The sequence below is a fragment of the Myotis myotis genome, unplaced genomic scaffold (assembly GCF_014108235.1).
Source record: "Myotis myotis isolate mMyoMyo1 unplaced genomic scaffold, mMyoMyo1.p scaffold_m19_p_13, whole genome shotgun sequence".
NCBI classification, from domain to species: domain Eukaryota; kingdom Metazoa; phylum Chordata; class Mammalia; order Chiroptera; family Vespertilionidae; genus Myotis; species Myotis myotis.
Window position 1 is genome coordinate 46,586,937 of NW_023416317.1, and position 24,017 is coordinate 46,610,953.

The 24,017-nt window shown below is 34.5% G+C and overlaps 1 protein-coding gene across 4 annotated transcripts in view; it reads left to right on the forward strand.

The window, feature by feature from the left end:
- Window positions 1-24,017, forward strand: part of LOC118668282 (programmed cell death 6 interacting protein) — a 44,771-nt gene that overhangs the window by 15,883 nt on the left and 4,871 nt on the right. The window contains exons 6-16 of one of the 4 annotated variants that reach the window (XR_004971610.1): window positions 1,073-1,173; window positions 3,421-3,552; window positions 6,198-6,420; window positions 7,403-7,526; window positions 9,888-10,065; window positions 12,224-12,335; window positions 13,265-13,434; window positions 17,305-17,553; window positions 17,893-18,027; window positions 19,122-19,216; window positions 23,112-23,346. Coding sequence is in view for 3 of the 4 variants with exons in the window: in XM_036332936.1 (XP_036188829.1) it covers window positions 1,073-1,173; window positions 3,421-3,552; window positions 6,198-6,420; window positions 7,403-7,526; window positions 9,888-10,065; window positions 12,224-12,335; window positions 13,265-13,434; window positions 17,305-17,553; window positions 17,893-18,027; window positions 19,122-19,216; window positions 23,112-23,235 (1,643 nt within the window). In the remaining variant the exon portion in view is untranslated. The remainder of the gene's footprint in view (window positions 1-1,072; window positions 1,174-3,420; window positions 3,553-6,197; window positions 6,421-7,402; window positions 7,527-9,887; window positions 10,066-12,223; window positions 12,336-13,264; window positions 13,435-17,304; window positions 17,554-17,892; window positions 18,028-19,121; window positions 19,217-23,111; window positions 23,347-24,017) is intronic. The other 3 variants (XM_036332936.1, XM_036332937.1, XM_036332938.1) reach the window with 3 other exon arrangements.

Genomic DNA, 24,017 nt, shown 5'->3' on the forward strand with positions numbered 1-24,017 from the left:
TGCATGTGAAAATAAGTGATAGTTTTTTAAGATTAGAAGATGATTAAAATAGAACATGTTCAGTATACAGCAGGAACTTGAAACATTCGTTATTGAAAATTTTCAGCTTTCCTTTTCTGAACTTAAGGTGGTATAATGCACATTTAAGAATGTAAGTTGTATTTGCAATCTTTTATAAAATGGATAGTTAGCTATTGTCTTAAAACATTGAATTCTGAAATAATGTTTATATAGGTTTGTAATATGTCAAACATGTATTCATTTAGCAAATATTTATTGAGTACTTTCTGTGTTCTAGTCCCTCCTCTAAGCTCTAGGTAAATAGAGTTAGAAGAAAAGCAAGATTCCTTATTTCAGGAAGTTTATAGTTGAGTGTTGGAGAGATAATAAGAAATTAAGTGGCTCAGGTAAACAGAGATAATGTCTTTAAAGAGAATAAGGTGGATTGTGGGATAATGGCTGGTGGTCTGGTCTGGCTGTGGGGTAAGGATGGAGGGGCAGTCATGCTAATTTTAGATTCATTAGTGAAGAAGAGTACCTTTAAGGAGATCTCATTTCATGGAGATCTAACTGACAAGATTGAGCCTAGCAGAATCCCTAGCTCTGAATGAGGGAATAAGATTAATTCTTATAAAGCATGCGATTTAGTATAACAGATTGGAATATGGACTGAATATGTAAGTACAGAGAAATTAAAACTAAGGGTGCAGTCATGTGGAATCCATATGACATAGAATTCCTGTACAGTAAAATCCATCCTTTTAAAATACATACTTCATTGGTTTTTAGTATAGTCAGAGTTTTGTGACCATAACCAGTCTTATTTTAAGACATTATCATTATCCCCAAAAGAAACCTCATACCCACTGGCAGTCACACTCTATTCCCTCTTTCCGCTAGCTCTTGGCAACCACTAAATTATTTTCTGACTCTTTGTATTTGCCTGAGGAATAATTAAATTTCATGCAGATGAATTGATTTCATCAATAAGGATTTTTTAAGACATGTACAATCATGATATATCAGATTACTTTATTTTAATTATAATGGTCAATTTCATATTTTATTCCAGATAAAATGAAAGATGCCATTATAGCCAAATTGGCGAATCAGGCTGCAGATTATTTTGGTGATGCTTTCAAGCAGTGTCAGTATAAAGACACTCTCCCTAAGGTCAGTTATCATTTTTATACACACTTGGCTGTTTGCATGTAGAAATATTTGGATACTGTGTACAAGAAGCAAGTTGAAAATTACATTTTATCAAGATTTGAAATTTTAGGAGAGGCATTTAAAGAATGTATTTGTAGAAATATTTTTTTATTTAAGATGCATGAAAATTTATTTCATATTGAGGGGATGCCTTTGCCTCTGCTCTTCACTTGTTTTTCCAAGCTAAATCTCTTCCTGGAAATTTTTAAATATCTATCTCAATAATTTTTATCAAATAAGGGTATTGTGTTCTTCTGATTCATTGGTGATTTGGTACAACAAGCATGAATACTTGAGCATGTTGATTGTTCACACTTTTAATTATTGTCCTGTTTTCTTAAAGACATAAAGAAAAAGGAAAAGGAAACAAATTCAGCCAATACTTTTATTAGAATTAAGTTTTGTCAACAGGAATAGAAAAATTGGACTGCTGTTGAACAGCTAAGGAAAACAACCATCTTTAAACCACATATTTATTGCAGGAAGTATTATTTTAATGTAAATTTTTCTGAAGTGGCATTTGAAATGACGAGTCAGTGATGATCATTTGGAAGGACAAAGCAGATTATTAGACTAACAAGTAAATTTAGAATGGTTAGAAAGGGAAACTGAGATTGAGTGAAACGTGGTATGATTTAGTTACTCTTTCAGAGATGTTCAAGGAATTAGTTTCATCTGTATGATAGCACATGGTATTTGTCACATGATCTCATAGCGGAGTTTATTGATAGATCATTCAGGAATTTTTAAAAGTTATGAAGTTGCAGATAGCTTTGTGGTGGAGTAAAAAAAAGCATGTAAGTTTCATCAATAGAACATCTTAGTTTAGTCAGAAAATGTACAATGTGAAGATTCCTGGAAATTTAAAATACATCAAGATACCAGCTGAAAGTTGCCCAGGACTCTTGGGTATTAATAATATTACTCTGAAAAAAAGACTTGGGATCCCCTCTCACCTCTTTTTCATTGGAAAGACCTCATGTTCAGCTGCTCAGTGTACCGTTATATCCTGTTGGGCCATTAGTGCAGTCTTGTCATGGAGAGAAGAATGTCACCTACAAAGACTTGGGAACGACTTTGCAGCATTCCTGGTATTCCTCGAAACTCTCCTGTTTAAGTACCAAGTTGCTCCAGCCTTACCTTGAGAACTGGCATGAGTACAGTTTGAGATTTAGGTGTCCTTTATTTTTGCCTTTTTTACTAATAAAGCTCATAAGATATTTCATATTTTAATTGTAAAACTGAAATTTCTACAAATAATGATCCAAGAAGCTAGGATATTATTCATTGGGAGACAGGAAAGGACGTAGGTAGTAATTCAGTTTTTGAATGTCTTATTTATCGATTGATTGATTGATTGATTGTCTGCACAGTGATTGTCTAGTATATTTATTGGATCTTATATGACATGTACTGCCTAAAAGCAATAAGGTTGCAGGCTAGGATTTGACATTTTAGAAGAGCCGGTACCCATACAACAGCTTCCCTAGTTCATGTTTTTGGATCTTTTACAATTTTGAATACAGTTTTTTTAAGACAGATTACGGCAGAATAACACTAAATCATATTAGTTATTAACTTAGTTCATTTGTCTGTTGGCTATGTGTTTTTGAGTATATGATACTGAAATGTTAGTTGTTATACCATACTAAATTTTTATGTGGCTAAAAATCATCTTTATTAAAAAGTCTTAGGATATGAGTATAAGTGGGAACTTACTTGTACTGTCTTTTGTCTCTTAAACATGATGAAACAGTCAGCTATAGAGCAATTTCATTAGTGTATGTGAGTAATGGTTTTAGTTGACTCTAAGGGCTGGAAAAGGGCTCATAAGAAAGCTTCTAAAGCCTTGTGCTTGCTATTCCTCTGGCTGTCCATTCTACTTCTCTTTCTAATGCATGCTTTCCTTTCTTCTTTGTAAACAAAATGTTGACTTCATGGCTCCATTAAAGAGAATTGTAAAAATTTTAATTGGCTTCACTTAAAAGAAAAAAACAACAACACCCCTTCATTCTAATTGGAAGAAAAAAATTGAAATGATTGAATTCAACCCATGCAAAATCATGTGGTCTTCTCTGTTTACACCTAATGACTAACCTTTCTCTAATGATTAATGGGGTAATTCTAATTTCTGTCTCCTTTTCCTTTTTCTTCCTGCATCCCATGTTGTCTGTGATGGTTTGTGTGGTTGGACTCTTCCCTGGTCAGTATTTTTATTTCCAGGAGGTGTTCCCTGTCTTGGCTGCCAAGCACTGTATCATGCAGGCCAATGCTGAGTATCATCAGTCTATCCTGGCAAAACAGCAAAAGAAATTTGGGGAAGAGATTGCAAGGTTACAGGTGAGTTTCTTAGAAATAAATATTAAATAACTTGGATCTCCATTTTTCTTTCTTAATGAGATTCCCAAATTTGCTCATGAAAACCATTCCTATTCATTGCCCCATCAATGGAGACAAGTGCTTTTATAGGCTTTACCTGCTGCATGCTTTTTGAAATCTCATGTTTTATTTAAATTCATGCAAAAAAAACAACAACAAAAAATAACCCCCCCAAAATTTCATGCAAAATTTAAGTTGTTCTTTTTTATTTACCCATATTTATTTTAATATAAAATATTCTAAATTAATTACCAGACTCCAGAAAGGATTGCAGAGTGCCTAGCCTTGGTCTAAATTGGAGCATATAAGTTTAGCTTGAGAAGGACAGTGGTAATATAAGTACATCTGTAAACAGCAGAGTACTTTCTATGCAGTTGTATCTATATGGTAGGCATTGGGGTTGTCAGAAACTTGCTGTGGCATCTGGGGCAACTTTTCAGCAGTGCTGTTTATTAGTTGTTTGTATTTTTGAGTATTGGTAAGCAGAGGGTAGGAAGATAACTGTTAAGGAAATTTTAATATGGCCTGGATATTAGAAGGTACTATGCGAGTATCATTTAGGAAGTTCACACAAATTAGTCTTTTCATGAAAAAAAGAAACCCAGACTTATAAAAAATAAAATGTATGCTGGTATTATACCCCACAGTGACGTAATCAGAGAAAAGCATACTGTTTTACAAAACCCAAATTAACATATCTCATTTGTCTAGGAATTCACTTTGATCATAATAACTTAGATTCTTATATGAAAGGGGTTTGTGTGGGAGAGATTTTTTTTAGGCTAGCATACTTAAAGTATTAGAAGTTTAGTTTATTTTCTGGGACTATTAGATCCAAGCAGGCTGTTATTTAGTCTCTGTAAACCAGTCAGAGAAGAGCTCCTTTTGAAATTTTAATGCAGTTTTAAAAATCCACTTTGGAGAAAGGAGACTACTTTAGACTCACAGTGAAAAGTGAGAACTTTTTTCAATTATGGACACATAAGGGTTTGTAGCTTTGGTTTTATAGCTTTATTATTCATAGGTCAAAAGTTAACATAGAACATAAACACCCAGAGATTGCCTGCTTGATTCCTGTCAAGGCACATGATTGGGTTTTGGCTTGGATCCCCAGTGCAGGAGGTAGCCAATTGATGTTTCTATTTTTCTCTCTCTAAAGTAAATAAAAAAATCTTTAAAAGTAAAGGAACTGGGAATTTATTTCTGATTTACGAGTAAAAATTTTTAAAAATCAATAATGAATATTGAATTTTATCAAATGCTTTTTAATATCAGTGGAGATAATTTGATTTTTTAAAAACAAATCTATTAATGTTGAAGAATTAGATAAGTAGATTTTCTAATATTAAAACCATTTTTATATTTCTGTAATTTTGGTGTTTTAGATTTGCTTTGTCTCCTGATGTGTTCACTTCATATAGATATTCTCTAAATGCCTGAGAATATTATGTATTCTTTAATAGTGGAGTTCAGGGTTTTCCATGGCTAGTGAGTAAAATTGTAATCTTAAAAATTATATTTACTTGGTCCATTCATCACAGAGACAGAGGTGTTAAAATCTTCCATTCTGATTATTGGTAGATGTATCAACTTCTCAATTTATATAGGTAGCAACTATTAAATGCAAAATTTAAGAAGTTTTATATCTTTCTGGCAAATTGGCGAATGTTAAATATTATGTATTGAATTATTGAATAATGCTTTTGACTTTATTGCCTATTTTATCTGATGTTACTATTTCTAATACCATCTAAGTAAGAAAATGTGGGCCCTTGGTTTATATGAGGCATATGCTCATCTTATGAATTCTAATGGCAAACCGTTTTTTAAAAAATATTTTTATTGATTTTGGAGAGAGAGAGGAAGGGAGAGGAAGGGACAGAGAGAGAGAGAGAGAGAGAGAGAGAGAGAGAAACATTGATATGAGAGCAGAACATAGATAGGCTGCCTCCTGCACACCCCCTATAGGGGATGGAGCACGAAACCCAGGCATGTGCCCTGACCAGGAATCGAACCAGCAACCTCTTGGTGCATTGGACGACACCCAACCGAGTCACACTGGCCAGGGTGCAGACCTTCTTTTAAAGCAAATTTTATATTGATGCTGAGACATCTTGTTTCTTTGTTGATCTAATATGCTGCTGGATAATATTTTTCTGATTCACTCTTTCATTGTGGGTGTAGTCCTTTGAAGTTCCTGCCTTCATGTGAGGTAGTGAAGGGGATGTTGCTCAGTTCTCTGTCTTTTTGTAGTTTCAAGACCCTGTCTCAGATTTCCATGAGGGTTTTTAAATCATTTTAATTGATAGTCCTTTGGGTTATTGAAACACTGGACATCCAGTCTTCCTCAGTGCCAGTTTATGCTTATTGCCCCATGGGTTTCCTTTATTTTCTTGGTAATACACACGTGTTTAAAGGGGTGTCTGCTATGTAGTCTTAAATTTTGGGGTAATTTGTGATGAGAGAACTTCTAGGTTAACCTGTTGACCACATTGCTGAAAATGCAAAATCTCAAATTAGGTTTTTAAAATTTTATTTAAAAAAGAAACCAATGCTTTGTTGAGAAAAAGAAACATTATTATTATTTTTTAACATTTTCTTTTTAGCATGCAGCAGAATTGATTAAAACAGTGGCATCTCGCTATGATGAATATGTCAACGTGAAGGATTTTTCAGACAAAATCAACCGTGCCCTTACTGCAGCAAAGAAGGATAATGACTTCATATATCACGATCGAGTTCCAGACCTCAAAGATCTAGACCCTATTGGCAAAGCCACACTTGTGAAATCTACCCCAGTCAATGTACCCATTAGCCAGAAATTCACTGGTATGTCAAGTATTCAGTTGTAGTTTAATCTTACTCATCTTTTCTCCAGTTTAATTTATTTTTTTTAGTAGCCCAAAATCACAAAGTTGCTATTGTATGCTCTGAATATACTTTGCATTCATATTGTTCAAAATGAATATGAGAATAGAAATTATTATATCTACAGTGAAATTTTTAAATGGAAAAGATGTCAATAAAGGATATGTAAAGTATACAACAGAGTCAGAAAAGTTGAAACTGCATTTGAGTAATGATAAAAAACTTTAAATAAGCAGTTGTCATTTTGTTAACATTTGTTATATTATTGAAGATTCTGCCATTAAAAATATTCATAAATATAACTTCAAACCTATCAAATTCTGGAGTCATGGTTGTATCAGATAAATACGTTACAATATGCGTGGGTATTGTAGGTATATGCAATGTTTGGTAGTCTGTAGCTGAAATCCTAAGGATAATTAATATTCTAAGTTATTGGGAAAGGGTGATTATTTTTCTTATTTTTATTTAACAAACACAAAGTGTTTACCATGTGCCAAGGGACTCTTTTAAGCACTTTACAAATATTAGCTCATTTATTTTTCACAACCCCGTGAGCTAGTTACTATTATTATCCCCACATGACTGATGAGGAAACTGATACACAGTGATTAAGTAATTTACTTGTCCAAGGTTGCATAGTTAGAAAGTGGTAGAGTGAAAATTGAACGATTGCACTGTAGCCCAAAACAAATGAAGTATTTTCTATGATTAGCTCTTTTTCACCAAAGATTTCTTAAATTCAATGACAGACATCTAAAAGGTAGGAGATTTAAGTTCAGAGAAAAAGCTTTCATTGTCATTGTCCATCATTGTACTTTCAGTAGTGATTTAGTTTTACCTTTAAGTATTTGTAGACTTTTTATATCAATATTGGAAAGGAAATATGAACAGTCACTATATAATTTGAGTTTTGTCTCAAAATTCCCATTTTTAATTGTAGATCTGTTTGAGAAAATGGTTCCTGTGTCAGTGCAGCAGGCTTTGGCTGCCTATAACCAGAGGAAAGCCGACTTAGTTAACAGATCAATTGCTCAAATGAGAGAAGCCACCAATTTGGCAAATGGGTAGGTAGAGCTTATCTTTCATAAATTTATATCTAAAGTTCTAATGTTTTCTGTTTGATTGTTCTTTAACTAAATATTTATGAACATTTTACTTTCTGACCTTGGAACTGAATGTCAAAGATAAGTGAAATAGCAAATAAGCACATAACACACATAAACACACATTTCTTGGGGACACTACATTTATTAAGCCCTACCAAATACAGTTGGAAGAAATTTAATTACTGAAACAAAGTGAAAATGTTTGACCACTAATTTGTATTTATTTGAGAGAAATGAGAAGTAGAAATGAACTTTTTAAGTTAAGATACATGGTATATTCAGTTTTCTGAATCTGTTTTGTTTCTGGTAGATTCATTGGTTTTAGAAAAATCTTAAGTATAATTTTCCTTCAGTAAAGTACATCCATTTTAAATGTATAGGTCATTTCTATGGATAAATGTGAATACAGTGGGGCCTTGACTTATGAGTTTAATTCATTCTGAGACCGAGCTCGTTAACTCAAATTACTCTATCAACTCAATGCAAAAAATCGGCCGAGAGACAGCTGGTATCTCAAAAAACTCGTTAGTCGGGACACTCGTTAAGTCAAGGCCCCACTGTACTCTTGTAACCACCACGATCAAGACAGAGAACATTTCCATCACCCTAAAATGCACCCTCATGCCTCTTTCTTTCCCTTCAGTTTCTCTTCCCCTGACCCCCAGCCACTGTCTCTATGGTGCTTCCTGTCACTCTAATTTTTCTTTTTATACAATTTGATGTAAATGTAATCATTATAACATTTGGAGTATGTATATTATAGTACATAGTACAGTACAATATTGTTACGTATGTAATACCTATGGTATAGATAAGCACCTATAGCAGTGATGGCAAACCTATGACACGTGTGTCAGAGGTGACACGTGAACTCATTTTTTTGGTTGATTTTTCTTTGTTAAATGGCATTTAAATATATAAGATAAATATCAAATATAAATCTTTGTTTTACTATGGTTGCAAATATCAAAAAATTTCTATATGTGACACGGCACCAGAGTTAAGTTAGGGTTTTTCAAAATGCTGACACACTGAGCTCAAAAGGTTCACCATCATTGACTATAGTATATACTCAAAATGTGTGTTGGGTGTCTTGCACTTAGCATAATGTTTTTGAGATTCATATATGTTGTGGGTATCACTTTGATCCTTTTTATTTCTGAACAGTATTTCATTTTATGGTCAAATGTCAGTCTGTTTATTCTTTCACCTGTTAATGGACATTTCAGATTGATGATGTGGTGATCATTCATTTACAGATCTTTGTGTTGACATCTTTTATTTCTCTAGGGTAAATAACTAGGATTACAATAGATTAGTTGTATGGATAGTGTATGCTTAACTTCATATGAAATGGATCTATTGTTTTCCAAAGTGGTTGTTCCAGTTTATATTCCCACTTGCACTGTTTCAGAAATGTAGTTGCTCTGTATCCTCATCAGCACTTGGTATTGTCAGTCTTTTTTTTTTTTAATAGAATATTTCTAATTTTAGTTTGTGTACCAGCATCTTGTGATTTAATTTTCATTCTCCTGATTAATAAAGATGTTGAGCAACTTTTTATGTGTTTATTAGCCATTCATATATCTTTTGTGAAGTGTCTGTTGACATCTTTTGCTAATTTTTAAGACTGAGTTTTTCTTCTTACTAATCTTTGATGAACTCTACATATTTTAGAGGCAAGTCTTTTGTCAGATGTATGTAATTGAGAATATTTTCTCCTAGTTTGGTTTGCTTTTTTATGTTTTTAATTTTGATGAATGTATAGATTTTGACCTCATTTTTCTTTTAAACATAAGTTTAACATTCCCTTTATTATATAAATGAAATAACAGAGTAATTGTTATTGTGCTACAAACAGAACAGATGAAGATTCTATAATTAATACTTAGATCAACAATGTTCTCTTTACATAGGTGATATGAAATTATAACTTATGTATTCTGATTTGTCAGTGACAGTATAACAATCAGGAGTATAATAAAAAGATTACAGTTTTTAAGATAGACTTTTTGACTTATAATTACTTAGACTGAAAGAAGCTAAGTTAGAACTGTCAGCCAAAGGTATTTAGTATATTTTAATGTATATTTCTTTCTTTTTGGCTTTTAATTTCTGTGAATTTAAATAATTTAATTCTTTAATGATTTTGTTTTAATTTTCTCAATCACCTATTTTTTTTTCTTTTCCTTTATTTTTCTGTTGATAAGGCTTATCTACTTTTGGTATGGTAACTGAATTGCTGTTGACTTGGATATAGGAAATTAATGTTTTAAGGTGGTTTAGACCTCTATGTAACATAGTATTTCATTTTTTCAGGGTGTTAGCATCTCTTAATCTTCCAGCAGCAATTGAAGATGTATCTGGAGATACTGTACCTCAGTCTATATTGACAAAGTCCACGTCTGTGATTGAACAGGGAGGCATCCAGACTGTAGATCAGTTGATCAAAGAGCTACCTGAACTACTACAAAGAAATAGAGAAATCCTAGATGAGGTATGTTTTGAGATTTGCCTTTCAAATAAAGTAGTTTGATTCCTTGGTGTCCAGCAAGGATTAGTACTGGAGGCTTTCTCCTGTTTGGTTTCACAGGGAGGTGCTCATCATCATGGTGAACTTAATGTGGGCCAGAGCTTGACCTTCAGCCTCAAAAAGAATTTCAATTGAGTGAGAATAGGTTGATTTATGTCTGTAAGGGTATGTAAATGGACATTAATGAAACATATGACCATTGTGTAATATTAGTATACTATGAGAAGTTACTGTCACACAAATTGTTCAAAGTCTTCATAATTAATGATTTTTTAATATTAAAGACTAGAGGCCCAGTGTACGAAATTCATGCATGGGTAGGGTTCCTAGGCCTGGCCAGTGATCAGGGCTGATCGGGGCCTTCTGGCTGCCGGCTAGGGCCTCCCTTCGTTCTGCGCCATCCCCTGGTAGTCAGTGCACGTCATAGCGAGCAATAGAACTGGTCTCCCGGTTGAACTCCCACAGGGACACTTTGCATATTATTAGCCTTTTATATATATAGATTGGGTTTCTTAGTGAACATGGAGTCAAACAAAGGAAGGTAGGCCATCAAATGTTTTATAAGTCCACTGTATCCATTTTCCAGTAGAGAAGGCTTTTATCGATAGGAATGGAACACTAAAGTTTTTTGGCTAAAGACAACAGTTTGCTAATGTTATTCTCCCTTTATTGTGCCTTTAACTCTTTACTCTAATTGATAAATTTCTTTCTTCAGCTATAATTATATTCAAGCTGGTTATATTGGTTTTTGCTAGTTTAGGAGTCACATCTCTCTAACATGACTTTTGTTATCAATGCTTTCATCCCTGGTGTTCTGATTTTTCAGTTAACTTTCAGGGGATATTGTATTTTCATCATTTCTAAGTTCTTTGGGGCAGGGCCAAAGTACTTAAGTACTTATGATGGTGTGAACCTTGGGGATGAGAATATTGATTTCCTAGGCTTATTTAAAAGATGAACTAAACTAAAACAGTGAAATGCCTAGCTTATGGGACACACAGTATATATGTGCTTAATAAATTATAGCTATTTCTACTATTACTATTATATTACTATGGTGATAATAATATAAGTGATATGATATAACTGATATTGAACAAGGAAAGAAAGAGGGAGAGAGAGAGAAGTATCATTGATGAGAGAGATTGACCAGCTGCCTCCTGCATGCCCCAGACTGGGGATCAAGCTCACACCCTTGGGCATATGCTCTGACTGGGAATTGGACCCTGACCTCCTGGTTCATAAGTTGATGCTCAACCACTGAGCCATGCTGGGTCTTCACTGATGTTTCTTGTTCTACTTGTGTTCTGTTAAATTCACACTCTAAGCCAGTAGTCAACTACGTAATTGGCAAACTAAGGATAGTGGCTAATTCTGGCTTGTGGTATGTTTTGTATGGTTCACTGATGAGGGATGATTTTTACCATTTTAAGAAGGTTGCAAAAAAAAGAAAAAGAAGAATATGGGACAGAGACTGTGGCCCCCCAAAGCCTAAAATACTGTAGTGTTTGACAGAAGAGTTTGCTGACCTCTGCTCTAAACTGTCAGGGATTAGCAGATACCATTGGCTCTAACACTTGTTTCCACTGGTAAATTAGTATTTTCTTGTGTTTCTATCTTGTCTTCTCAGTTATGCATTAAAAAGGCATTTTTTACATGTTACTATTCAGTGTGTGGTATTGGCATAGAAGTCTAAATCTTATTTCCTATAGGTAATCAATTTTCTCTTTGTTTTGTTTATGCCATAACAACGGTTATGGCTTAACTGTTAACTTTATGGCTTCTAAGGTCCAAAAACTTTATTTATTTTTATCTTAAAAACAGTCTTTGTTTAAAGTAGTCTTGGTATATGGATGTACATAAACTCTTACTTATTCTTCCTTTTTAATTTTACTGAGTAAAGTAATGGCTCACCTAGCCCTTTTACAAGATTTTTTAATTAAATACATTGTAACATGAATTTCCGCAACAAAGATTGTTGTGCCAATTTATATTCTAACCAGTAATGTAAGAGTAGTCCCATTTCACTAATTTTCATGTACTTGGAGTATGATCATTTAAAAATATTTAACTTTTTACACCAGAAATGACATCCATTGTTGCTTTGCTTTCTTTTTAAAAGTCATTAAGATTGTTGGATGAAGAAGAAGCAACTGACAATGATTTAAGAGCAAAATTCAAGGAACGCTGGCAAAGGACAGCATCCAACGAACTCTATAAGCCTTTAAGAGCAGGTAAAAATGTGCATATATGACCTTCAAATTAATAATGTCTCAATTTGGATCCACATTTTTGCTTGATTAAATTAGGTTCAATTGTAAGCCTGTTTTTACTGCAACTGTTGCTATTATAGCCCACGTGTTTTTCTTCAGTTCAGTGATAAAAAATATAACAAAGATAATTCATATTCATAAGAAGTTCAGATTCTTGATAAGGGTATAAAATGAAAATTAAAATGTTCCTATAACCTTTTCTATTCCAGCTATGTGCATATTTTATTAACATAAATGAGGTCATATTATATGTATTATTTTATAATTTCACTTTACTTGAATCCTGGATGGTAAAAAGTGATTTTTAACAGTTAATTTGAAGCCAAGTTATTATTTTGAAAACTTTAGTTATTTTGAAAACTTTTTGTTAAGATAAAGGATGTATTCATGGTAGCTAGAGAATTGTTTTATTTATCTCTATAAAATGAATTACTGCTATTGAGATTTCTCTAAAAATATATCTGCTGTTATGTAAGTCAAGTTGAAGCAGTGATCCTTTGAAAGAGAATATTTTTTAAATAAGTTGTAACAATTTTGGGGATGAATGATTTCTTTCTATATTCATGAGTTGTGGGAAAAGATTAGTCAAATAGCTTTTTATTGATGGACAGTGATCACAAATGTGTTTTAAGGTATAACTGTGCTTTTGATTTATAGTTGGTTTTTCAAAAACAAAAATGCTAACGCTTGACAGGAACTGAGTTTTTATTATTGAGTGAATCGGCGCCTGTAAAAGGGCAAAAAAGGAATAATCTTAAGAGAGAAGCTCCAAAATGCTGAAATTTAAGTACAAAGAATTGGGGCCTGTAGAAGGAGAACAGAACTATAAGTACAACCAACCCATAAACATTACTATTGAAATCATTATGATAACATTCTTTTTCCCACAGAGGGGGCCAACTTCAGAGCAGTTTTGGATAAAGCTTTGCAAGCGGATGGGAAAGTGAAAGAACGGTATCTGTCACACCGTGACTCCATTGCACTTTTGTGTAAGCCAGAGCCTGAGCTGAATGCTGCCATCCCTTCTGCTAACCCAGCAAAGACCATGCAGGGCAGTGAGGTAAGAAGAAACATTTTTTTAAAAAAGTATATTTTTATTGATTTTTTACAGAGAGGAAGGGAGAGGGATAGAGAGTTAGAAACACCGATGAGAGAAACATCGATCAGCTGCCTCCTGCACAACCCCTACTGGGGATGTGCCCATAACCAAGGTACATGCCCTTGACTAGAATCGAACCTGGGACCCTTCAGTCCTCAGGCCAATGCTCTATCCCCTGAGCCAAACCAGTTAGGGCAAGAAGAAGCATTTTGATGTGGCTGGTCATTTGTTTATGAAAACGATGTTCAAGCTATTATAAATAACAAGTTGCTGATTTCTTATTGGCATCTTTCTAAAAATGCAGATGTTAATTGTGGCTGTTACATTTAAAGTAGCATGATATGTACACTGAGTAATAGGAAATTATAGTAATAACATTACAATCCTGTAATAATAATTTTCATTTATTGATGCTTCCTGTGAGCTGGCTACTCTATTCTAGATACTCCATATGTTCATATTTAATTAAGGTTTTATAAAAGGGAGAATATTTCCCGAAGTGGAAGGACTGGGTTTGGCTAGATACTCTCTGACCACAGATTCCTTGCTGCATACATTAATCTGTACTGCCTTCCACCCTTCCACCATATTCCACTGGGCCTACCTCTGAAAGGAAAACTGACATGTTAATAAATGGGTAACATCATTATGGCCTTTCTATTGGTGACAGGAAGGAGAAAATTAATAATGGGGCATTGGACTCAGAAAGTCCCAAAAGAGGAGAAAGTGCAAGTATGATGTCTTATGAGGTAATGTAGGATAAGATAGAGGCCCTGAAGTACACAGGAAAATAAGCCAAAGTGCAACAAATACTGCTGAAAACTTGAAAAAGATGAATTTCTGAGACCATAGATCTTAAAAGTTATCAGTGTTGTTCCTTATTTGTCTTTCCACAGAAGCATTTCATGTTTTTACTCAACCAAGACTTACTAGATATCTAATCTATGTAAGGCACTGTGCTAGGTGCTTTGAAAAATTAACAAATGAATCAAACAAAGCCTTTACCCTCCATTTATAGTCAAAGATTAGACATACACAAGGATGCAATAATACGGGATGCAATCCGGGGTAAAAACTTAAGTGTCGTAGTCACAGAAATATGCTGTGGGGATTTAGATGACACAGTACTTAAATTCCAGCATTTTGGAGCTTCTCTCTCTCTCTCTTGTTAATCCTCATCTGAGGATTTCCCCCCATTGATTTTGAGAGAGAGTGGAAGGAAGGGGGAGAGACAGGGAGAAAGAAAAAGTGATGTGAGAGAGACACATTGATTGGTTGCCTCCTGCACACATCCCAACTGGGCCTGGGGATCGAGCCTGCCACTGAGGTTCGTGCCCTTGACCAGAATTGAACCTGCGACCCTTCAGTCCACAGGCCAACGCTCTAACCACTCAGGAAAACTGGCTAGGGCTGGAGCTCCTCTCTTTAGAGACTTCTAAGAAGTTGGCACATTATGAGAACAGAGTAAAAAGGCAGAAAAAGTGAACCCATATTGGATCCAAGGATTGAGTGAGTAGTTGTGGTCAGAGGAGCTACTAGAGGTTCAGTGGAAACCAGCCCCCAAAGTAAGGAGAAGATGCATAGTTGAATGTGTACAGAACCTGGATCTCTAAAGGGGTTCAGGGGACCTAATGGAACAAAGAATACGAATTACAATAGTCCTTATCCAAGGGGGATAATGAGGCCTGAAAAAACATATGCTATGTTTTCCCCTCTACATCTGTACCAGTGATAAAGTTTAATTTATAAATTAGGTACAGTAATACATTAACAACAATAATAAAGGAAAACAATTATAATAATATATTGTAATAAAAATTATGTGAATGTGATCTCTCTTAAAATATCTTAAAATGTACTTTTCACTTAAAAGGAGCACTTTTTGGCTTCTTTTGGTATATCCAAATTGCCAGCATCATGCCTCTTGGCTTTGAGGTCACTATTAAGTAAAATAAGTTATTTGAACAAAGGCACTAATACCACAGCAGTCTGCTACTAAATGATAGCAGGCAGGTAGCATATACAATGTGGATACGCTGGACAAAGGGATGATTGCCCTCTGAAGAGGAAGTTGTATCCATGTGAATCATGCCTGTCCTCTCACAATACTTCTAGCTTACTTGGGGGTATTTTCGCCACAGTTTTGGTCCACTATTTGATGAGAGACTTTAGTTTCTATACTATGTAAGTACATAGAGTCTGTTTCAAAATAATACTATTAGAGTGTTCCTGACTCTCACCCTGAGGCTATTTTTAAAATCAGTTCTGCATATTCCTTTTTCTAGTTTTTGTTGGACATAACTTACAGAGAGAGTAAAATGACATCTCTTATTTTTCTATTAGCTAAACAGACTTTATAGGGTAAACGCTTCAGAGTCATGGTTCAGGTTCCATTATCGGTTTAAATGCACCAACAGATAATAGTTGCAACCTTTAAAATGTGTATTCTATTACACTCTCCCAAAACAAACTCACATAATTACATAAATAGTTATATTTCAACAAAATAAAGGATGCTTTAATTCTTAATCTTTTCCTCTATTCCTGTCTGAATGTGCATGCCTAAGCTTCTTTAGTCAATAATGTGCCCAAAGTATAGAGTTAAACCATAAAACCTAACTACCAGTTAATAGTAATTTCTTACACGATTGAACACTTACCCTTTGTTAGGAATTATCTTGTGCACTTTATGTAGATTAGTTCAGTCTTCACAACAGTCCTGAGATAGGTACTATTATTATTCTTGTTTTGCAGGTAAGAAAATTGAGTTTTCCAGGCAGTAAACTGACCTTGGTTACACAGTAATTAAGTTTATTATATCCACTAAGGGAGTAAGAGTTGAAATATTTTTCTATGGAATTAATTTTTTACTTAGATGGACAGTTCATTCATTTGTTTCTGTATTCAAATTTTGATTTAATTTTAATTTTGAATGTGAAAAAGTGTTTATGATTCAAAAGAGAAATCTCATTCCTTTTTTTTTCTACCTTGTTCCCATCCACTTTCTTTAAGTTATCATATTCACTAGTTTCTGGTTTGTCCTTAGTGCTTTTCTTTTTGCAGATATACATATGCATACATATGTACATAATATATTATGTGTATGTATATCTTTATATTCATATTTCTCCTCTCTCAAAATGCAGCATCATACACACACACACACTTCTGCACCTTTTTTCTCCATTTAACAATATGTCATGGGAGTCATTTGGAAGTAAGATTTTTATCCACATTGTCTAACATCTGATTCCACTAGATCTCTTAAACAGACTTTACAGAATGTGTCCAGGTATGACACATTCTCTTCTTCCTTTAGTGTGTCTATGATTTGATGCTTCTTGGACCTCAGGAGTCATATTTCTTTCTACTGCCTACGCCAGTGATGGCGAACCTTTTGAGTTCGGCGTGTCAGCATTTTGAAAAACCCTAACTTAACTCTGGTGCCTTGTCACATATAGAAGTTTTTTGATATTTGCAACCATAGTAAAACAAAGACTTATATTTCTGATATTTATTTTATAGATTTAAATGCCATTTAACAAAGAAAAATCAACCAAAAAAATGAGTTCGCATGTCACCTCTGACACACGTGTCATAGGTTTACCATCACTGGCCTACACCCTCATTTTCTTTCTCTTTCTTTTTCTCATATATTTTTATTGATTTTGGAGAGGAAGGGAGAGGGAAAGAGAGAGAAATGTTAATGACAAGAGAGACTCAGTGTTCGGCTACCTCCTGCACGCCCACCCTGGTGGATTGAGCCCATAACCCAGGCTTCTGGTTTCTTTTGCAATTAAACTAAGGTTTCTTTCTTTTTTTTCTTTTAAGGTTGTAAATGTATTAAAATCCTTATTGACAAATCTTGATGAAGTAAAGAAGGAAAGAGAGAGTCTAGAGAATGACCTGAAATCAATGAATTTTGACATGACAAGCAGATTTTTGACTGCTTTGGCTCAAGATGGTGTGATAAATGAAGAAGCTCTTTCTGTTACTGAGCTGGACCGAATCTATGGAGGTCTTACGACTAAAGTCCAAGAATCTCTAAAGAAACAGGAAGGACTTCTTAAGAATATTCAGGTGTACTTCATATACGTTAATAAAATTTATGTTTTAAAAAAAGTAAAGGATAAGCCTGTTCTAAATCTATGTTCATTTAGGATTATCTTTTTTTTGCAGGTGTACATATTAATAGAAATCTGTAATCATTATTGATTGTTTTATCACACACTGAATTTGTGATGTTTTTACGTAAGGAAAGATTTAAAGCACGGTGCAACTCCAAAATAAATATTTGTTAAATTTCTAGTAATTCCTGCATGTAATATATGATTTTCATAGTTGGAAAAGTATCAATGAAAATATTAGGAGCTGTGCTTGATAAATAAATGTAAAAACATAAATTTTTCTATTCACAAGGTTTCACACCAGGAATTTTCGAAAATGAAACAATCTAACAATGAAGCTAACTTAAGAGAAGAAGTTTTGAAGAATTTAGCTGCTGCATATGACAACTTTGTTGAACTTGTAGCTAATTTGAAAGAAGGCACAAAGGTATGGTGTACTAAAGAAACAGTAGCTATCCAGTATAGATGTGAATATGTAATTTGGGAAGTTAATTGTTTTTTTTTCCAGTTGGATCAAAAAAAATTTTTTATTTTTGCCTTGAATTTGTTAGCTTTAATGACTTTGCCTCTGAGAAGTTTGTTATAAGATCTTAACGAAGGTGGCACCGTTTCATGGGAACTTTGATGAGTTGTGTATTTCACAAGGCAGAACGTGGTTTAAGATTTGATGTAACAGGAATTAGCCCAGAGATGTCAAAAGCCAATGACACCTTTTTAGGAGAGGGATGTGGGGGTGGAAAGTTGACCAGTTTGAGGAAACAGCTGTTCTGTGGTGGGGAAGGTGGGTGGGTGGGTATGGCTTTTATATTCTGTGCTTTATATTGGATGATGATAGACTTGTGATCTGTCCGAGTCTCTGAGTGCTTACTAAATAGGCCTATTCTTTAAAGAGTTTAGGGAAATGCTTGTATTTTTAACCACTACTTTCCTTATGAGGGAACAAGTGATTTTTAAGTTTTCTGGCACATCTCTCCTTTGGTACTTTAATTCCATAGTGATCATTGGGTAAAGTTATCTCGATGTAAATACAGTAGATAATCATGTAAAACCCTCTAACGAGTGGGTAGAAATACTGCAGAGCCTTTCAGAATAGAGAGGATAGTAAAATTTTTTAATTTCGTTTAATAAAATGCTTTGTTGAAATAGACAAGTGGAAATTCTTCTAAGGGCTTCTGAAATGATGCTGCATTTTTGAAGTGAATGTTCAGATCTAATCCTTCCAATGACATAGGGCTAGTGTGTGAGGAATTGGGAAAATGTACAAAACATGGTCTGAAACTTTTAACTTGTTACCATTTAATTTTTAGTGATATTGTTCTCTAAAAGCGATTTTATTTTTATTTTCTTTAGGAGTCTTAGCTCATATTTAATATTAAGTTAGACTTAAGTAATATGACTGTGTCTAATGTAGAAAATTTTAGTTTTTCACTTTTAACTGTTATTGACAATTGAGCTTTAGGTTGTGTTCCTCAGATTAAAAATTGTTCTGGTTTTTTGCTTGTACTTGTTCTTTGCTTATAGTTTTACAATGAGCTGACCGAAATCCTAGTCCGGTTCCAGAACAAGTGCAGTGATATAGTGTTTGCACGGAAAACAGAAAGAGATGAACTCTTAAAGTAAGTTTGTTTTCTGTATTAAATTGTACTTAAAATATTTTTGTTTAAAAAACCAACCTTGTGGAGACTTTTGGGGTAAACTTGACAGTATGAGATAGCAATTTCTTTCCTTTGCTCCTGGGTATTTTATAAAACAAATAAGCAAAAATCTGCATGGTCCGGAAACAAGAAGATAGAAAAGAGCAGAAACTCTAGATGTAGGAAGTACAGTGATGTCGCTGAAATGATAATGAAGCAGCAGCTCAGGGTGGCAGATCTCAGGAAATGCTGATAAACGTAAGTAGTTTACTTTGTGGTGGCAAATAGGTTCCTTACATAAACTAGAGATACAGAACCTGGGGAAGATGGCGAATCCCTTTCTGAAGGAGACTACTGAGAAAGCTGGGCCAGTAACAGGACTCATTCCATGTTTAGTAGTCAGTAGAGAGTTGACACAGCATTGATATGAAGAGACTATATTTATCAAGGTGAAAAATTGGACAAAATCTATAGATCAGCTGTTCTCAACCTGTGGGTCGCCACCCCTTTGGGGTCGAACAACCCTTTTACAGGGGTCGCCTAAGACCATCAGAAAACACATATATAATTACATATTGTTTTTGTGATTAATCACTATGCTTTAATTATGTTCAATTTGTAACAACGAAAATACATCCTGCATATCAGATATTTACATTACGATTCATAACAGTAGCAAAATTACAGTTATGAAGTAGCAACAAAAATAATTTTATGGTTGGGGGTCACCACAACATGAGGAACTGTATTAAAGGGTCGCGGCATTAGGAAGGTTGAGAACCACTGCTATAGATGAAGAACATTCACCAAAATAATACTGTCACAGGACAGGTGAAAATTCTGAGCTGACATTTTACAGTGGGAAAAAAAAAGGGTTAGGAAGCAGTCTTTCTAAGGCACATTGAAAACAAATGCCAGAACTTGAGTTGGTGAGTAAACAGGTGATAAAACGTGTCAGAATTCATGAGAGAGAAGAGAAAAACAAACCATCACAGATCTAAGATGAAATGGGAAGGAGCACAAAGGGAGAATATAAACAGTGAAGAAAACACAGGAACACAGAGTAGAAATGAGGAAGTCAAAAGAAAATGAAGCCAAAGTAAAGATAGAATTAGAGATGGGCAAAGAAAAACCAAGATTGAATTATTATATCAAAAGGCTTATTACCTAATTTATAAAGAACTATAGTCAGGAGGAAAAACCCAATGGAAAAGTGAGCAAAGGATGCAAACAAGTATAAGTGGTTCTTAAGCATAAGAACCACGTTCAAAAGAAAATGCACGCATTGAAATTACTAAGAAATAACACTTTTCAGATTGGCAAAAATCTGGAAGTTGTTTAACATGCTTTATTAGCACACGTGGGGGACTAGGTCCCGTGCATTGCTGTGAGAGTGCACATTGGTGCAGTCCTTGTGTGGAGCACTTTAGCTACCAAGGTCAGGATTACAAATCCATAGATCCTTTATTCTGTTTTTGAGAATTTATTCTGAGGATACATTAGCATATGCTAGAAATGACATATTTATGAGCTAATTCGTTTCTGCGTTGCTTGTAGCGGTAAAAGAATAGAAACAAATCAAACACCCAGGACTGGTGAAATGAATGAAGCTGCAGCTGTACACTGAAATACTAGGCAGCTATTTACAAAAAGAGAGTGTTTTCTGTTTGCTGATATGGAAGGTTTGCTAAGTTAGTTAATGTACAGAAAAGGTGAGGCACAGAACAGTTTGTAAAGTATGTTTTTTTTGTGTGTGTGAAAAGGGAGAGGATATATGCATTTGAATTGTTTTATTTATGCATAAGGAAACTCAGGATGGGCTCCTAAGAAAGAATAGTGGGTATCTGTCTGGGGAGTGAATGGTGGAGTGGGAACTGGCAGGCAGGGGTCTTTCACTTTTTAAAGTTTTGAGTCATGTGAAAGAATATATAATCTTTTCAGATAATTACATTAATCTAAATAATGGATTTCATGTTTTTATAGTCAAAACCAAGTATTCTGATCTTAACTTTTTGGATTGTGTTCATCCACCCCCTCCACTTTTTATTTTTTGAGCTGTAGAACCTTTTGCTCAAACTACATCTTACAGAGAATCTCAGTTTGTAAAATAGATTAAAGTGGATCTTGCTCAGATCCAAGCAGGGTGCAGGGCTTATAGTGTGTGGGACCTTTGTTAAAATCACTGTTATGCTCAGGGCCTAAATTCTTTAAACATTCTTATTGAATGTCAAATAAAAACAAGAAAAGTATATATAGATGTATATCTTGTTGAATATTCATAAACTGAGCATACCCCTGTACTGAGCACTTTTAAGCACCCTACAAGCATAACTAATGCATCCACCTAGTCATTATCCCCTCTCATAGCAGTCACTGCCTTGACTGAGAGTATAGACTAGTTTCTCCTGTGTTTGCACTGTATATAAATGGAATCATATGTACTCTTTTGTGACTGGCTTTCACTCAACATTATGTTAGTGAGATTCATCTGTATGATGTTCCTGTATGTATTTCATTGTATGAATATACTAGTCTTATTTATCAGTACTATTTTTGACTATTTGGGTAGTTTTTAGTTTTGGGCTATTGTAAATGGTGTGGGCATAAAGGTTCTAAAACACACTGTCCAATATTACAGTTAGCAGTAAAAGAATAGAAACAAATCAGATGTCTAGAGCTGGTAAATTAAATAAAGGTACGTCTGTATGTTGATACTATGCAGTCACATGTACAACTTAAAATTTAAAATCCCTAGTAGCCACATTAAAAAAGCTAAAAGAAACAGGCAAAATAAAATTCAGTAATACATTTTGTTTAACCCAGTATGTCCAAAATAGCATCATTTCAAAATATAATCAATGCAAAAATAATGAAGGAGATAGTTTATTCCTCTCTCCCCCACACTAAATCTTAGAAATCTGGCATGTAATTTACACTTATAGCACATCTGTTTTATTTAAGTGAGATTTTGGGATGGATTTCAGTTTATCTTGATAGAGGGGATTTAAAAATGTTTTTCTGTTTTTTAATACTGTATTTTAATGGTCTTTTCAACTATCTCTTTTATGAATTTACCTTAGTAATATATTTTGAGGTCTCTTTTAACATGAAATAGCTCAGTGCCATGCTTTTTTTGAATATCTTTAGAAAGTATTTATTAAGAAATTTATAAAATGGTTTGAATAGATTAGCTTTCTCACCTGTTGTTACGGTTTCTGTAAATAGTGATTAAAATATTAGCGAGATGACTATGAGGTGACTATGAGCTACTGTAATTTTCTGGTTGTTCTGTTAGGAGTTTCTCATCTAGAGGATGACCTCTTATTAAGACTGGGCAGAAGCTCTAGCTGGTTTGGCTCAGTGGATAGAGCATCAGCCTGTGGACGGAAGGGTCCTGGGTTCGATTCCTATCAAGGACACATGCCCGAGTCTCAGGCTTGATCCCCAGTTGGGGGTGTGCAGGAGGCAGCCGATCAGTGATTCTCTCTCATTATTAATGTTTCTATCTCTCCCTCTCCCTTCCTCTCTGATATTAATAAAAATATATTAAAAGAAAAGAGAGGGCAGTCGTTGAGGACCACTTGCCCAGTTTGACATCTTCCTTACTCTAGCTGTAACTATGATCTCTGAAAGTTTTCCTTTTTTCCTAGGCTTCAGAAGTAGCATAAGAGCTAATTTCATTTTATTAAATAGGAGGGGGAAAGAAGATTTAAGGTCGTTCTAGTCAAGAACATAAACGTAGCATGTTTTAAAATAGCACCATTGTTTTGAATCTATTTTCTGTGTTTCATGTATGAAGAAAAGAAAAGCACCTGATATTTTATGTGTGTTGGGTTTTCTTTTATTGTGTTAATTTCTAACACTTGTCTTTAATAAGGGACTTGCAGCAAAGCATTGCCAGAGAACCTAGTGCTCCTTCAATTCCTACACCTGCCTATCAGTCCTCTCCAGCAGGAGGACCTGCCCCCACTCCTCCAACTCCAGCGCCAAGAACCATTGCGGTCAGTAAGCCAACATTTGTACATGGACGTTTACATTAGTGACAGCTTGCTTGCTGTAAAGGATGGAACAGACTTCATGTTGGATAAATCTATGGTCACCATTTTGATCAGGTGACCAACGTGATGTTTTGCAGTGTGAAGAATTCTTGCCAAAAAATCTTTAACTTGAATCTAATCAAGTCTTTAGAACCAACTTTCAGTTTATAGCAAATGGGGCGATGAAACAAGAAGTTCAGTTGTGCCAGTAGAAAACAATTGGACAAATCTAGAACGGGGACATTTTGTGAGATACCTGGCTTGATCTTTTCTAAAAGGGGATGTCATAGAAAGAAAAAATAGGCAGAGGGCTTGTTCTAGGTTGAAAGAGTGGAAAGATTCATAATAACCAGGTGCAATACGTGAATCTTGATTGGGTCCATAAAAATACATGTAAGAGCTTCTTTTGGTGATAAGTAGGAAAACTTAAATGTGGAGTGGATACTTGATGATATTAGGGAGTAAGAGTTAATTTTCTTAGGGTGAAGTGGTCCTATGATTATATAGGGGAATATTAGAACTCACATGTGTATTACAATATTCTTTTAAGTATTCTGGTCTTTAAAAAATTTCATAATATGTTGAGATCAGGATGAGATTACAATAATAAACTGTACCTAACCTGCTCCTTCCTCCCACCTCAGTTGTCTGATCACTGGGAGAAGCAGTGAGCAGTAAATGATTATTGGGCATCAGGAAAAGAGCAGTGGCTACTGAGGATCCACAAATTGGAGAATTAGCCCTAG